Source organism: Diceros bicornis, chromosome 39 (assembly GCF_020826845.1).
Source record: "Diceros bicornis minor isolate mBicDic1 chromosome 39, mDicBic1.mat.cur, whole genome shotgun sequence".
NCBI lineage: Eukaryota > Metazoa > Chordata > Mammalia > Perissodactyla > Rhinocerotidae > Diceros > Diceros bicornis.
The window spans coordinates 16,443,358-16,459,219 of record NC_080778.1 but is presented as its reverse complement, the minus strand read 5'-3'; the positions used below and the strand labels follow the sequence as shown (position 1 = coordinate 16,459,219).

General features: G+C 36.9%; 1 protein-coding gene across 1 annotated transcript in view; it reads right to left on the bottom strand.

The window, feature by feature from the left end:
• The window catches only part of SYNE1 (spectrin repeat containing nuclear envelope protein 1), a 430,148-nt gene that overhangs the window by 239,511 nt on the left and 174,775 nt on the right, over nucleotides 1–15,862 (bottom strand). The window contains exons 39-48 of the mRNA XM_058534130.1: nucleotides 15,177–15,356; nucleotides 12,557–12,707; nucleotides 12,085–12,243; nucleotides 10,703–10,885; nucleotides 8,125–8,226; nucleotides 5,632–5,835; nucleotides 4,442–4,649; nucleotides 3,500–3,612; nucleotides 1,934–2,139; nucleotides 773–928 (exon numbers count right to left, since the gene is read on the bottom strand). Of these exons, the coding sequence (XP_058390113.1) occupies nucleotides 773–928; nucleotides 1,934–2,139; nucleotides 3,500–3,612; nucleotides 4,442–4,649; nucleotides 5,632–5,835; nucleotides 8,125–8,226; nucleotides 10,703–10,885; nucleotides 12,085–12,243; nucleotides 12,557–12,707; nucleotides 15,177–15,356 (1,662 nt within the window). The remainder of the gene's footprint in view (nucleotides 1–772; nucleotides 929–1,933; nucleotides 2,140–3,499; nucleotides 3,613–4,441; nucleotides 4,650–5,631; nucleotides 5,836–8,124; nucleotides 8,227–10,702; nucleotides 10,886–12,084; nucleotides 12,244–12,556; nucleotides 12,708–15,176; nucleotides 15,357–15,862) is intronic.

Here is a 15,862-nt window from a genome sequence, read left to right as displayed (position 1 = left end):
CTCCTGATGGAAAGTGTTCTATCTTTCAATGGAAGAGTTCCAATGAAGCAACTGAAAATGCCAGGGGTGGAGCATGACTTTAGGGAGCAGAACCCTGAAGGGGTGGAGTCAGAAGCACAGGTCAGTGAACTTTGTCTGGGAAAGGAGCCAGAAACGTTGGCTCAGTCGGGAAGCAATGAAGAAACAAACATTGCAGTGGAGAAGAAGAACCTCCAGGAGAGTTAGACTTAATGACCATACCTCTTGCTTTACTAAGAATATTATGAGGCTCAAATGGGTTGGAAATTAAACTGAAGGCTGAAGTATGTGAATAATATACAGAAATTGGGGTCAACAATATTATTTTTGTAAATGAAGAGTATCTTTATAATCACTGTGTATTTGTGGTGTTCTATTCTGAATATCAGCTTTATGTCATCTTAATAGATCCTTATAATAACCCCTGAGAGGAAAATACAGTATTACTAACACAATATTTAAAGGCTAATATCAAGAAATAAAGGAAATGAGTGACCTGCCCAATTTGTTGAGCAAAGAGAGGTGGCACTGGGATGCAGATCAGCTCCTTACTTCCATCCCTGTGCTCTCTCCAAAATATCTCACTGCCATAAAAAACACTGCACAACCATTTGCATTTTAGACATTCAGGGATAGGAATATACAACCACCACCAACCAACCAACCAACCAACCAATCAACTAACAACCAAATCAAATAACCAACCAACCGGAAAAACAATAACATGTTAGGAGGGAAAGGACCTAGCCCATACCTTGCAGCCAGTAGTTCTCCCAGAAACATTTCAACTTTATGGACTTCGTTTTTCTTCTCAGGAATATGCTGTTTGCTCTCTCCTAAGTTTTCTGTGCTTAACCTTTCATCCATTTCATGGATCCATAAGTTCAGTTTTCTGTGCTGATCCTCAAAACTAAAGAAAAGAAAAAAACACCTTAGAGAAATTCTTCTGTGCCCACTATAATAAAGAAATTCTAATATCTGAGGTCACAATGTCTATGGCAATCAAGATTGCGTGAATTTTCAAGTATGGAAGAAAATGCAACAATGAGCCCGTCTAAATTATTACTCATTTCAGTAACAAAATGATAAATCATGGAAATTTCTTTTGAGATCCAAGCAGAAAAAGAATCGCTGTATCTTGCTGAATTGATTTCCTGGTGATCATAGCTTTTAATTATCTCCATGTCAATGTGCACTTAACTCTGTGTCTTAACTACAAAGACTCTGAATTGCGGTCAACGGATAAGTGGGGCAGTGGAAGCCCTGGAAAAGAAGGGAAAGTCATCTCTGTGTTTGTATCTTATGGAGATTTGAATATGGCTCAAGAGCACAAGGATTCCAAGTTTTCAAAACAATGTAAGTTCTCTAAGAAATCTGGGCAAGGGTCAGGCAAATTCCTCTGCCACCAGAAAGGACTATTGATGAAACTGACATCTTTTTTCCCCTAGTAACGTGGGTTTTTTTTTTTCCTTCTAATTTATATTGACCTCTATTGACGTAGCTTCCTGATTGTAATCTTGATTTACAGAAATTCAACAGATGTTTTCTGCCATGACTCCAATCCAGCAGAAGTGGAAACAAGGAAAAGACTTGGGTAATCTAAAACCTGGGTGTCAAAGCTCTAATATGAGCTACCCCAACAGACAAAAAAAATACATGCATTTATGCCATTTACAATTACTAGTGAATATAATTCCTTTCTTTTTCTATATAGAAAATAAAGCCAAACAATATCATCAGAGTCCAAGCAATCATTTATAGTCCTAGGATGAACCTGCACTTAAAGTCAAAGCTTATTATAATTTAAACTCACAATTTCAAATATTATTCATTTATCAACAGTGGCTTTTTTTCTCTAAATCCCTGAAAATACATTCTGTGTATGATGAAATCTACACTTATCAAAACAACCCACCTTCCAAGTTCTAAAGCACAGTCTTGAAGAGCCTGTTTGTCTTTAAGACATTGTTTCAGAAATGCTTGAAACTCTTCGTTAGCCTTTGTAACTTGTTCCTGAATGCTACTGACAGTTTGTTTAGACAAGTATGCATACAAAGTTTGTCCTTCTTGAGTCACTGCATCAAGCTTGCTCTGCCCATCACTGACTGAGTCCAAAATGTTCTGTTTCAGAAAATAAAGGTAATATCAAATATTTGGTATTATACAGAGACCCTGGTGCATGGGAGCATTAATTACAAATCTGAGCTAAGACAGTAGAGCAAGAGAAGAAAAACAGTGCCCAAAGGAAGAAAGCCTTTAACAAGGCTGGAGGGAGAATGATGTACACAACTGGACATAATCAAGGCTCATCATCGAGGATGGTGCCAGCCAGTCATTGGAATCACTGAGGAAACACTGTGAACAACAGTGACCTGGAAATGAGGATGCTCTCATCAAGGTCTTGTTTTCAGTCTCTCCCCATTCTTACTGTCCCAATGTCACCCAGGCTACACCTCCTCACATGGTTAGTGGGACATCCTCTAGTTGGTTAGCTGCCTCCATCCCCCTCCTCCTCCCTTGACCCACTCTGCACACAAAGTCCTGACTTCAGATCCCTTCTTTTCTTGGTACGCACCTCTTCCTTGGAAGATTCACACACATGCACATGGCTTCAACAGAGCAAAAGAACCCTAGTACTGCTGTTCTAGTCCTGTCTCTCCCCTGAACTCCAGGGTGGCATTTTCAATTGTCGTTCACATTTTTCTTCATGGAGTTCCACTGCATCTCAGGCTTAAAAGGGGATAATTCCACATCTGAATTCACCCTGCTTCCTGCAAAACCACTTCCTTTATTATAATGTTCTTCCTACCCTGACTGCTAATGAGTTATCTACATAACTGTCATCACCCATTAGGCCACAAAATCCTCATGTTCCTCATTAATTTTTAAAAGTTATTTTTACAATACTTAACACAGTGCTTTGCTCAGATGAGCCACTTGAAAAACTTGGCTAAAATCTAATTTGAACCTAGCCTTCTGTCAACTGGTTCTTAATTCTACTTCACAATGGCCTTCTCCTTCCTGAACTCATAAGTTTTTCACAGTCAGTAGAACCTATAATATCTATTGCTTTAATTTTAATATATCCTAGCTCCAAATTTAGACCGTAGGTTATTAAAAAACACAAGCCATGAGTTCTTTTTAAAAGTTCTCCATGATAGTGATGTAAAATAGATACAATTATTTACACTTTCACTGCTATAAAAATTCAAAGTAGGTTTAGTTTGAATGAATTCCAAAGAATGGTCAACAGGCTAAAAGAGAGAGGAAGGGGATCTAGGAATTCTATAGCTCTACCTTATTTTCTCAAACTACTATTCATATTGTCCATCTCCCCATGACTCAAGAAATCTAATTCTGTTAGGGAAGAATAAAAGATTGAATAATATAAGAAGATTTGGGAAAAGAGATGATTTAGGTCTGACCTGAGGGCATTTGAGTACAGTTTGGGGAAGAAGAAAAAGCACTGCCAGGTTCATACCTGAAGATCATGGAGCTTTGCCTCTAGAATTTTACTGTCGCCAGTTCTATCAGATGATTTTTGGGCTGCCGCCTTTATTCCAGAAAACCATTCCCGAAATTCCCGCATCGACTCTTTTGAAAGTAATAAAAATGAGAAAAAAAATCCAACACACTGAATAAGCTTTCTGGATTACCACAATGAATTAATTCTCGTCTTTAGAATCTTGCTTATAAAATATTCCAGAAATAAAATAATAATAATAATAATATAGAAAATAATACAGCATGATCTACAACCATGACTGTTCATGGCAGAATTAAGAAATTATCTTGTAGAAAAGATAGAAAAGATATTTGTATTCCCAGAATGTCTGATTTCCCATTGTGTTTTTTTCTTTTGGAAAAGAAAGATAATTAGTCGCCTGAATATGTAAGAGTTCAAGAGAAGAAATGCTCTAGGGGTGATAAAGCCCTTTTTATGGCAAAGGAGGGACCACCTCCTCTGTCTACCAAGCTGACTTAGAGTCATTATGCGTCCACATCAGAGCATAGGCACACTGGGTGGGAAGATGAGTCATGTACATATGACAACAATTTCCTGGATTATGTGGCTGCCGCTGTTTCGTGGCCTCTCCTAACACCCAAGTTTACTGTGTCACTTCATCATAGCAGTGGAAGTAATTTTCCACACAAATAAACGATATGTAGAAAATCCAGATGAAATTCAGAATCATCAAAATGGTGGACTCCTACTTTCTTGGGGAGAAAGAGGAAGAATTCTGTTGATGGGTAGAGTCCAAGAACAACACTTCTATTGCTCAAATCTCAACACATAAACGAATTTAAAATGAAATTCTTGTGGGAAGTTTTCCCAAACTTTTGCTGGCTGTTTCTAGGCAGCATTTAGTTTGGATTCCTTCTCATAAACAATCCATTCGCACTAAGGCCTGTCAGAGCTCACCACTGAAATGTTTTTCCAGAGAATCCTGAAGGCTGGCCTGTGTCTTGGCGCACGACTGGCTCACAGATTCGTGTTTCTTTATCAGCCCGGTCATTGCACTGCCCAGGCGCTCCAACTCAACTGAGTGGTACTTGCGGCACAAGCTATTGAGATTTTCTTGGGTGGAGCTGATGTTGCTTTGCTGACTTTGGAGTTCTTTTTGTATTTCCTATAGAATAAAAGCATGCCATGAGGATATTGATTACATTCAAGAGAAATATTCCAGCTACTCCACTATGGCACATTTTTTGAATCTGAAATTGATGCTGTTGAAATTCACTCAGTAATGTATACACTTTTGTGGGATTTGTTTTTGAGTTTTTGTCATAGATCTGTGTTGATACTTTCAGAATGTTGCCCAGTTCTCCTTAGGAACCACTGCGAACAGCTATTGGGAGGTAGCTAGGATTTGGGTTATAGTATAAGATTTCAAGAAAACTGAATAGGGTTCCAGCCCATGACCTTGGGTTCAGTCAATTGATTAGAAACTATTAATGGAGTCACCCTCTTAATTTCGAATTCTTCAATGGACCACTTGGGCTTTGTTTCAGGGTCAGAGGCCATACCAAAAGCACCAGTAGTTAATTTAAAAATATATGTCCTCAGTCTCAGCTACAGTAAGAAAATATGTTAAAAGACAACAGACTACGTATCTTGAAAAGTCAACTCACAACACAAGCTTTACAGATAGTGGATCAGGAACATCATCTATGAATATGGACAGACGACATGGAAGTAGAGTGTCTTCTCGGCTGCTTGTTAAAAAAATGTATCCTTCTCTAGATGAAAGTAGTCATACTGACCAATAAAAATAACTAAGTATGAAAAATGATTTGGCATTCAAGTTTGAAAATTCATGGAAATTCACACAGTTCTACAGGCTCCACCTTCTTACTAAAAAAAAAAAAATATTAAGAAGGATAGCCTATGAGCAGGTTGACAGCAATGCATGCTTTCTGTTTTTAAGTTCTTCTTTGATTTCTTATCACCTGCATTCATTTCTGCACCTGTTACTTACTTTGCCATGTCCCATATCACGAATTAGTTGGTTGGTCAAGTGTTAACATGGGTAACTGCGAGCAGGAGCTTAATTTGATTATAGTAACCACAAAAGAGGAGAACTAAACACTTAATGATAGTTTATGACCTACCTTCACTTTTTTCAACCCTTCACAAGTCTCAGTTTGGGCACAGTTCAACAACGATTCTTCTAGTTTTGTCAGCCAGGTTGTTATGTCATTAATAAATTTCTCCACCTGTGTACTCTGAGCAGTGAATTCTTTCAACGTTCCTTTTGCTTCTTCAGTAATTTCTCTGGCATGCTCCAATTTCTGCCTTAAGTCTGCTTCTATAAACTAGGCGTAAAGCAAGATTTCATTAAAATCTGTGAAATCCAGAACACTCATTCAGGAGGAATTCCTTTCATGTGCAGCTTAATTGTAAAAAAAAACAAAAACAAAAACAAAAACACATAAGCCTAACCACGGATGCTAATTCAACTTTTCTAAGAACGAAAATCAGTGGGTCTAAGCTGCCAAACATTTTAAGTGATGGGAAAATGGAAAGAGGAAGGATTGTGGTTAACACTGGACTTTAAAGTGGCAATTTCCACTGACGTTCCAGGGAATACCAGAGATCTCACATTCCGAAAGCAGAGCGATACCTATGCAGCATTATCAAGGAGGTGACACAAAACCTGCTCTTCAATCTCCCTGGGAAACGCACATTTTTTGCTCTGATGTCACTACTACTTTGGATAAACACCGCTATCAGATTTTATCATAAAGTAATTTTATTGGTGTCTCCCACTTTTAAATGTTCGTGGAGGCTATGTTTTCTCTCTTCCTGGATGACTTAGTTCGGGAGGGCCCTTGACTTCTCTGGCACCACAGATAATAAAAGGACTTATAATCATGATAAGTTGCAAACAGCTCCAATTCCACAATTAAAGCATCCAGGCCCATGTAATAACCAAAACTTTGTACTTCAAGTTAACTTAAAGTTCAGGCTTCTTTCTTACCCGCAGCTCAGATCTGCTGCAAACAGGAAGCTCGCAGAGGAGAAAGGGGCTAGTCCCCACTTTCCCCACTTTCTACAGCTTCTGACCCCTGCAGGCTTGGACAGGAGGTGGGTGAGGGGCTCTGAAGTTTTTGACAACTGTTGTGAGCTGGCATCTGTGCTCTCAGGCTGGGCGACATTTCACATTCTGTCCTCTCACAGGCCCTAGTCTGTGAGCTTCTTTGAGGCTCTCCTCACCTCTGCAACCTCCTACTGGAGTTCCCTAGATGCAAGCAACATACTCCTCTGACTCTTTACTTTCTACTCCGCAGCCTGTGAGCATCTCCTTAACTTCTTGAGGCTGACGCTTATCATCACCCATATCATATCTTCTTAGATAAGATATCCACATGCTGATGCTCTCTTCTCTCCTCTCAAAACTCACCTCTAGGCCAGAGGTCACTCTCTGGCATTCACCCCAGATGACTTGAGATGCAGGCCACTCAAAACAATCATTTCCCCCTTGGCAAACACATTGGCAGTTAGCCAGCCTGTCTCTCACCCTTCAGGGCTCTCAGAGGGAGTTAGATACTAGACACCTGTGTCCTCCAACTTCAGGGAGCATATGTCATGCTCTCCAGGTGGTACCACTGAAACCCTGAGGCTTGAGTTAAGGTGCAGGGCCCCCCACACCTCTTCCTTGAGTATTTGTAGGGGTGTGCATGTGAGAAACCAGAGTCAATGGTAGCTCTCTCCCCAAACCCTGCCTCCATCTTCACTCTGAGTAAGTCCAACTGTTGCCCATTTATTTCCTTGCCACAGGTGACATGCATAAGCTCTCCTCTTTAGTTTTGTATATGATTAGCACACCCTTCACCTCTTTTTGTTTTGGGTGAAACTTCTAACATTCTGTTACATGTATCATCCAGCAATAGTACCAATAATACACAGTCTCAGGCCAGAGCAAAAGTATAGTTGATCAAGCAAGATTGATCGGTTAGTGAGAATCAGTGACTAAGGGTACAAAGGCAAGGAGGGAAGAAAGAAAATGTAGAGAAAATCCATGAGGTCAGCAACAAATACAGGGGTTTGTTATACAGCCTGGAGCCTGTGGTGCTGGCTGCCAACAGAGACCTACCATGCTGTCGCTCTTAGCTCTCGCTGACTAAAGTAGCCCAGGTTTCCTGGTCAGCTCTGCTCCACCCTGGCCTGTGGATTGGTGCCATTGAAAGGGCCTTGAAGGGAGATTTGCAATGGTGATCCCTCCAAATCCAGTTATTGAGTAAATGAATTAGTAAAACCTCAATAAGGATATCAATATTCATAAATGTGCTTGCTGTTCTTGTCTAGACATAAAGTGGTCCAGGAGGTAAGCTGGATGGTAGGTACTACTTCCAAAATTTAGTAAGGAAAAAGAGAACTAATCTTATTATAATATTTGAGTTGGAAATATGTTATGAATGCTGGCACAAGGAATTCTAAAAGTCTTAATATTTTAACCCCCACGTACAATAAGGTCCATATGTTTGCTTGGAAGTATGATGATGATAACAACGAGAATACACACACACACACACGCATATACACTTTTTGAGAGGGAGAGAGTCCAGTATATAGTAGTATTACAAACCTGATTGAGTGCTTACCTGAAGGTCTGGTGGTGTTGCTGGATTTTTAGTTAATTCTTTAAGATCGTTAACTTTGGAATGAAGTTCTTCCAGTCTCAATGCTTTGTTTTTAACTTCAGACTGCCAAAATACAAGACAAAAGGGAAAAGCATAATTAATCCAAACGTTGACACGTTATATTCAGCATTAATAATTTCAAGAGTTAACTCTGTCAAAATATCCCAACTTTAAACTAACATAAAAAATTGTTTCATTTTCTGAGGACTTTCTTTACTTACGAATGCGGAAAAACGTCGCCATTAACTTTCACTAGGAATTCGAGGGAGTACGCAGAACTTTCTGTCTTCCTAGCCTTTTTTATTGTGAAAAAAAAGCTTCTGGAAAAAATTAAACACTGACCAAAAGTCTTGAGTCAGTGGGGATTTTCAGTAGACTGTCATTTTCTCATTAGCGTTAACATCACTGATTACTATGGCAGCATTAAACTCTTGAAGTAGTTTGAAGCAAATACACATCAGGAGTGACTAATTACTGTAGACTATATGTAATACATCAGAAACATTTCAAATAAAAACGTAGAGAATAGCAAAGCAGAAATCAGGTTAATTAGGAAATTGACATCTAATATTTTGCCTTTTCTTTTTGCACCAACACTAACAGAAAAAGAAGAAAGAACAATCAAAGAGTCATTACTGAACAAATTAGGTGCTTGTAAGCTTCATTAGTTATTTGGGGCCACAAAGGAACATTTAATAAAGTATCCCTCTTGACTTAAATACCCTATTTTGGTGCTTTGTGGACACTTACAATCCTTCTGATGCCTTCAATCCAGAAAGTAATTTACTTACCCAGGGAGATGTGATGAACTAACTGTCAGGTCTACTGGACTTCCCCAGAAACAGACCGGGCAATTAATCACACCTATGCACCCAAACTTCCTTTCTCGCACTACATTTGGGCAATGACACTGTTAGACACTGGGCTGAATCCAGTTCACTGATTTTATTAGCTGGTGTACCACACAGTCAGAACATAAAAACCCATCTCTGTGAGTGACTGAACCTGGACATATTGAATGCCCCTTGATGCCCACTGGCTCCCTGGAGCCAGAGGTCAGCAGTAGGAGTGGACTGTGTGTTGATTTAAGAACTGGCTCTCCAAAAAAAGGCCCTAATTTATAGCATTTACCACCATTTCGAGCTACAACATGATGTCACTGCACATGGACTTGGAAGAAATGCACAGTAGTCCACCATTCTACAGTATTTCCACCATACAGATACAATAAATGTTAATAACTCAAGAGTCTAGATAACAGCAAAATGTAGAACAATAATTAGGAAGTGGTAAGTTTTGAGTACTCATTACCTTCATTTTTAACATGATTTATTTATTGTAAATTTATTTACAATTTAATTTTTAATAATGGTTGTGTTTAACACTGGCTCACAAAAGGTAATAATTGAGTTTTGCGAGCTGGTACAAGTCCTATTCCAACACACTCCACTGTCTGAGATGTAATGTTAGTTTAACATCAAAAACAACAACGAAAGAGACTGTGGTCTCCTTCTCCTGACTATACTTTTAGACTGGATAATTTCCTCCATTTCTGTTTGCTGTTAGAAATAGGAACAATTTCTAGAATGTTCTTTGGGTGAAAGATATCTGAATAACTTAGGTAATATAGATGATTTGACTATATTTTTTCAGACAACAGTCATTCATTCATGTATCTGTCATGTTCCATATGTGTGCCAGGCACAGTGCTGGGCACCCGAGGATACGATGGTGAACAGTTTCTGCCCTCACCAAGGGTACAGTCAGTTATATGCTCTGTGAAACAAGTTATCTCTTGTTACTCCATTTCCTCTTACTTTGCTTCATTTTTCATCACAGCCCAATGACTACTTAACATTTTACATATAATATATATTGTAGTGTAAATAATGTAAATACTATGAGGGTAGGGACTTTGTTTTACAATTATATTCTTAGTGTCTAAGACAGTGCCTGAGATATTTTAGGTGCTGATTAAGAATTTGATGAGTGAATGAATAAATGAATGCAAGAAATGGGAATAAAGGGAGTTTAAGATGAATTGGTGACCAGAACTTGAAAATGCTACTTTCCATGGAAGCGTGTAACACACCAATCTCCAGTTTTCTTTCATTTCTGAAAAGAAAAGTGGATGAACCTAGCACCTAGCACTAGTGTTCAGCACACAGTAAGGACTCAGTAAACATTGTGTTTGAATGAAGAAGAAATAGACACTAAATATGACTGAATTACAGACACTTGCAATTTGGTTTTCCAGTAGGAAGGTGCCATAGTATCAGATGAATGGGAAACATTATAGATTTTACGGGCTTTTACTTTTCTACTATTATTTTAAGAGCCCCAACTAAGAAGTGACAAAAATGCAAAAAAAAAAGTCTTATCCATACCTATTCAGCTTTCAAGTAAATGGTAAAAGAGTTTTGTTTCACTCCTATGTGTCTTGAAAGGAAGAATGAACTTTAAAAAAGAAGACACAATTTTTTTGTATTCTGGTCAATGATGCACCATAAGCTCACATATGAAGGTATAGTCGATTTACCTCAAACTCTTTCAGGAATTCTTCTGTTTTGAGGCTATTATTCAGGTTGCTGATGCTTTCGGCCAGCTGTGGAACAGAATTGTTTGACCATCCGTCGATCTCCTCTTTACCTGAAAGTATATCATTCCAAATAGACAGGCTCACCCTCAGCCTATCCATGTTTTCCTCAATTCTCTCTGATACCTGGGATAGAAAATAGAAGACATATCATTAATAGTCTGTGGCTTTAAGCTGCTCTTTGCCCCATCAAAATTCTAAAAATTTCAATGCTTCCTTAATCAGAAAATCGTATTTTGACTGAAATGCAAAGTTTTACAAAAAAATTATTGTAGACTAATTGTGCACCTGACTCAAGAAAATGCTGACCATTACATAAATTCTTTCTCTCATTGGGAGAGTTGACATTAATTGCCGAGACATTCGATTTTCATTCATAAATCGGGAAACTAACAACAATAGATCTATTGGAGTCCACCATAATATAACTCACTCTGAGGTTGAATTCTACAGGATAGGGTTCCATCTAGGGCAGTATTGAATTTATTTCTGAAAGTAATACAATAAGCCCTTTTATTTGTAATGCTGAGATATAAAAATGGACATAATTAGACTCGAATATATTTAGAGAATAAGTAAATACATAGGAGAACAACTTTCCATGTCCCACAATGAGAATGTCCTTTTAAAAATGGAAGAATATAAGGTTTTCTGAAGTTCCCAAATTACTTGATTATAGTATGCAAAATCAATGTCTAACATTAGTAATTTAGTTTAAGTAAAGGAACCCACTGTAAGTTAAACTTCTGAACCTAGATATTGATAATGGGGGAGGCAAAGGAATAACTGGATTTTTGAGCTGGAAAACAATGTAAAATATGTAGGGATTGAAATGTAGAGTTCCAGAGAGACCAAGTGACTTGTTCTACGGTCACATAGCTAGTAAATGACAGAGCAAGAACTAAAATCCAAGGATGTAAACTACAAGTCCAATATTTTTCAATGCAAAATTATAGTCTTATTAATTTTAAATTATTATACACTATGGTTTAACATTCTGTAGGATGTTTATAAATTATTCTTCAATTTTTATCCATTATTCCAGAGTTTTGAGAGAAAAAATATTTAGAGTTATAAATTTATGATTGAAGCTATCAAGTGAAATTCTAGAAAATCTGCCAATAAATTTTTAAAAAATAAAGCAAATAATTTTTTTACTATTTCTAAACTTGATGTAAACACTATTCTTCTTCAGGATATCATTTTGCATTTAGCATTACAAGTTAAAAATGGAATTCACATCCCTGAAAAATCTTTTTCCCAAAAATGTGATTGAACAATGTGAATATTTAAACTATTCATAGAATCCCAGACGACGAGCTTACATCCAGCCATTTGTCCACGGTGTTCTCCATGTCTGTTTTCACCAAGATGAAATCACTACTATGAATTTTTTTCAGCTCATATAACAACTGTTTTCCTTTACTCGTAAAGTTATCCAATTCTTTCTGCTTATTACACATTTCATTCTTGGCAGTTTCATGCTGTGGACATAAATGTTTCCTTAATTAATAAAATAATCAGTGATAAGTCAAGAGTTTAAAACCATTGCCATTCATGGTTGACCTTATGCAGAAACTAGTGATATTAACGAACTATATGAATATAAATAATATAAGTTTCTTGAATTGCTAGAATCCTAGGATATCGATATTCCTTAAAAAAAAAGGTTGAGCTTGTTAGCATAAATTATCTACATCTATACGTACTGACAAGAGTTGCGTAGAGAATTCATTATGAGCATAAATCAGATCTACTAACATAATCTACTAAAATAAATACATTTTGAAATATTACCTTGGATAAAGCCCATTTAAGATCCTCCTGATCTTTTATAGTAGTTCTGGTTACAATCACATTGCTGGCATTTTCTAGGACTTTAGATACAGCAGACTTCAAGTTCTGATATTCTCTCATTAAGTCAATAAGTCCACAGCATTGACCCTGGCTGTAACAATTAAAGAAAATATATCATTTATTGTCATGTATCAGGAAACGAAAGCGTTTCTTATGATTGGATCTGATATATAACCACATAAATGTATTCACAGATGAATGCTGGAATCAAGAGAAAACCATATTTCTGCCTACTGAGGTCAAAAGAGTCCTGCTCAGTCTGACCTAACTCTAATGTCTAATTGTTCTCCATGAATGAAGAATGTACACAACCATTAAAACAAAATCTGTGACCTCAATGACAAGCAAAGATGTAGTATATGTTCTTAACAACTCAAACTTATGTAGATGTCAACATATTTTTGTTTTTTAATTTTTCTACGATTTAATTACTTCATAATGGTGTCTGTTGAGGGGAGGCAAAATATACCCCAAAAACAAAAAGAAAGAAACAAAACACTGCTCAATATTTAAAATATATATGAAGTTTTCCATTTCAATGATGCAAATTTTCATTGACTATGAAATCCCTGAAAACTGTCAAAATAAGAAGATAGTTTTTGTTTATAAGTGTAAAATGCCTTTGAGCAAGGAATTTTCCATCTAGGAATTTTTCCGAAGAAAGAGATGTGCACTAAGATTTAGGCAAAATGATATTCTTCACAACATTATTTATAATAGGAGGAAAAAACAGAAATAATCCAAACTTTAAAAATAGGCCACTAATTGAATAAATTCTGATACATTCTTATAATTGAATACTGTGCAACCTCTAACAAATCACAACTTAGGAAAATGTTTAATAACATGGAATAAAGTTTGCGCCACATGGTTAAACTTTAAAAAAGCCTACCTTAAAAGTCTGGGTATACAATGTGTTCTCAATTTTGTTTTAAAGGCTTTGGATGTGATGCAAGGTGTGTATTGAAGTTCATTATTATTATTTACCTATTTATTTATTTATTGGTGAGGAAGATTAGCCCTAAGCTAACATCTGTCGCCAAACCTCCTATTTGCTGAGGAAGATTGGCCTGGGGCTAACATCCGTGCCCATCTTCCTCTACTTTATGTGTGGGATGCCGCCACAGCACTGCTTGATAAGTGGTGTGGCAGTCCTCACCCAGGATCCGAACCTTTGAACTCCAGGCCGCTGAAGTGGAGCACATGAACTTAACCACTATGCTACCGGGCTGGCCCCAAGGTTCATTAGTTTTTAATGCATATTGATACCCAATTGTTCCAGGACTATTTATTGAAAAGACTATCCTTTCTCCATCAAATTGCCTTTGCACATTTGTCAGAAATCAATTGTGCGTGTATGTCTATTTCTGGACACCATTCCATTGGTCTTTATGTGTATCTTTCAGCCAACACCACACTAAAACCAGACAGTGTGAGTTCTCCAATTCTTTTTTAAAATTGTACTATTCTAGGTCTTTTGCCTTTACATATAAATTTTAAAATCAGCTTGTCAATTTCTATAAAAAATTCTGCTGGGATTTTGATTGGGATTATATTGATATAAAAAAGACCTCAATAAAAAGAAAACAATCCAAAAAAACATTAGCCAAATTGAACAGGCCAATTTGAACAAGATATATAGATGGCAAATAACATATCGAAATACACTCAATATCATTAGCCATCTAGGAAATACAAATTAAAAACAGAATGAGATATCTCTACATACCTATTATAACATCAAACACAAAGATTTGACAATACCAAGTGCTGCAAATGATGTAGCACAATTGGAGCTCTCATACGTGGCTAGTGCGAATGCAAAACAGTACAACTTTTGCAATTTCTTATAAGGTTAAACACACACTTACCATATGACCCAGAATCTTACTTTTAGGTATTTACTCATGTGAAATAAAAACTTACGTACTCACAAAAAATTGAACATGAATGTTTATAGACGCTTTATTTATAATCGTCCAAACTGGAAAGAATCCACTTATATGTCATTTTGGAAAAGATAATACTATAGAGACAGAACACTGATCCATGGTTGCCAGGGACTGGAAGTGAGGGGAAGGACTGACTACAATGAGACAGGAGGGAATTTTTCGGGTGGTAGAACTGTTAGTGTGAAATTTGATAATCGTGATTCTTATACAACCGTATGAGTTTGTCAGACTCATATAGTTTAAGGGTGTACACTTAAGAGGGTGAATTTTACTGCACATAAATCAAACCTCAATTATAACCAAGTATAACAAAACAAACAACAAAAAAATCAGAATTTTTTGCAAAAAATTGCAAAAAAATTTTCAATCGTTGACATTTTTGCTTTTAAGCATTGAATTTCACACGTACATAATTGTTATCTCCAGACCACATCCTCAATAAAGTTCTGTAAGGACTAAATTTTTAATGTTACTAAAGAGACACAGAATACCTAAGATGGCAAGAGATATTTAATTCTTGATCACACCAACACAAATCAACAGGCAATGGCCCAGTGTCACAAAATAAGTAGAAGTTAAAAACAAAAACTTAGAGATTTTGGACTTACTTTTCATGAATTAGTCTCTTGGTATCATTCCACGTAACATCTAAGCGATTTATCTCCTTGTCGACTTCAGGTGCAAAGGCTACATCCTTCTGGGCAATTTGCTTGGCTTTATCTTTCAACCAACATAGTTCATGCTCATGAGAATTCAATTCATCTTCTAACTGATTAAAGACTCTTAGCCTGTGAATTAAAATGTCATTTTACTATTAATTTACTAAAGGTAGTGAATTAATATTTCATTTCCATAAAGCATGCATATGGATAGTTAGAAAATCTCTTTTTTGTTGTTGTTTATTGCAGTAACATCGGTTTATAACATTGTATAAATTTCAGTTGTACATCATTATACTTCTATTTCTGCACGGATTACATCATGTTCTGATGTTCACCACCCAAATACTAATTACAATGCATCACCGCACACATGTGTCTAATTATCCCTTTCGCCCTCCTCCCTCCCCCCTTCCCCTCTGGTAACCACCAATCCAATCTCTGTCGCTATGTGTTTGCTTGTTGTTATTACCTACTACTTAATAAGTGAGATCATATGGTATTTCACCTCCTCCCTCTGACTTATTTCACTTTGCATAATACCCTCAATGTCCATCCATGTTGTCACAAATGGCTGGATTTCTTATGGCTGAGTAGTATTCTAACACAGCAATTAAATGAATGCATATCAACTG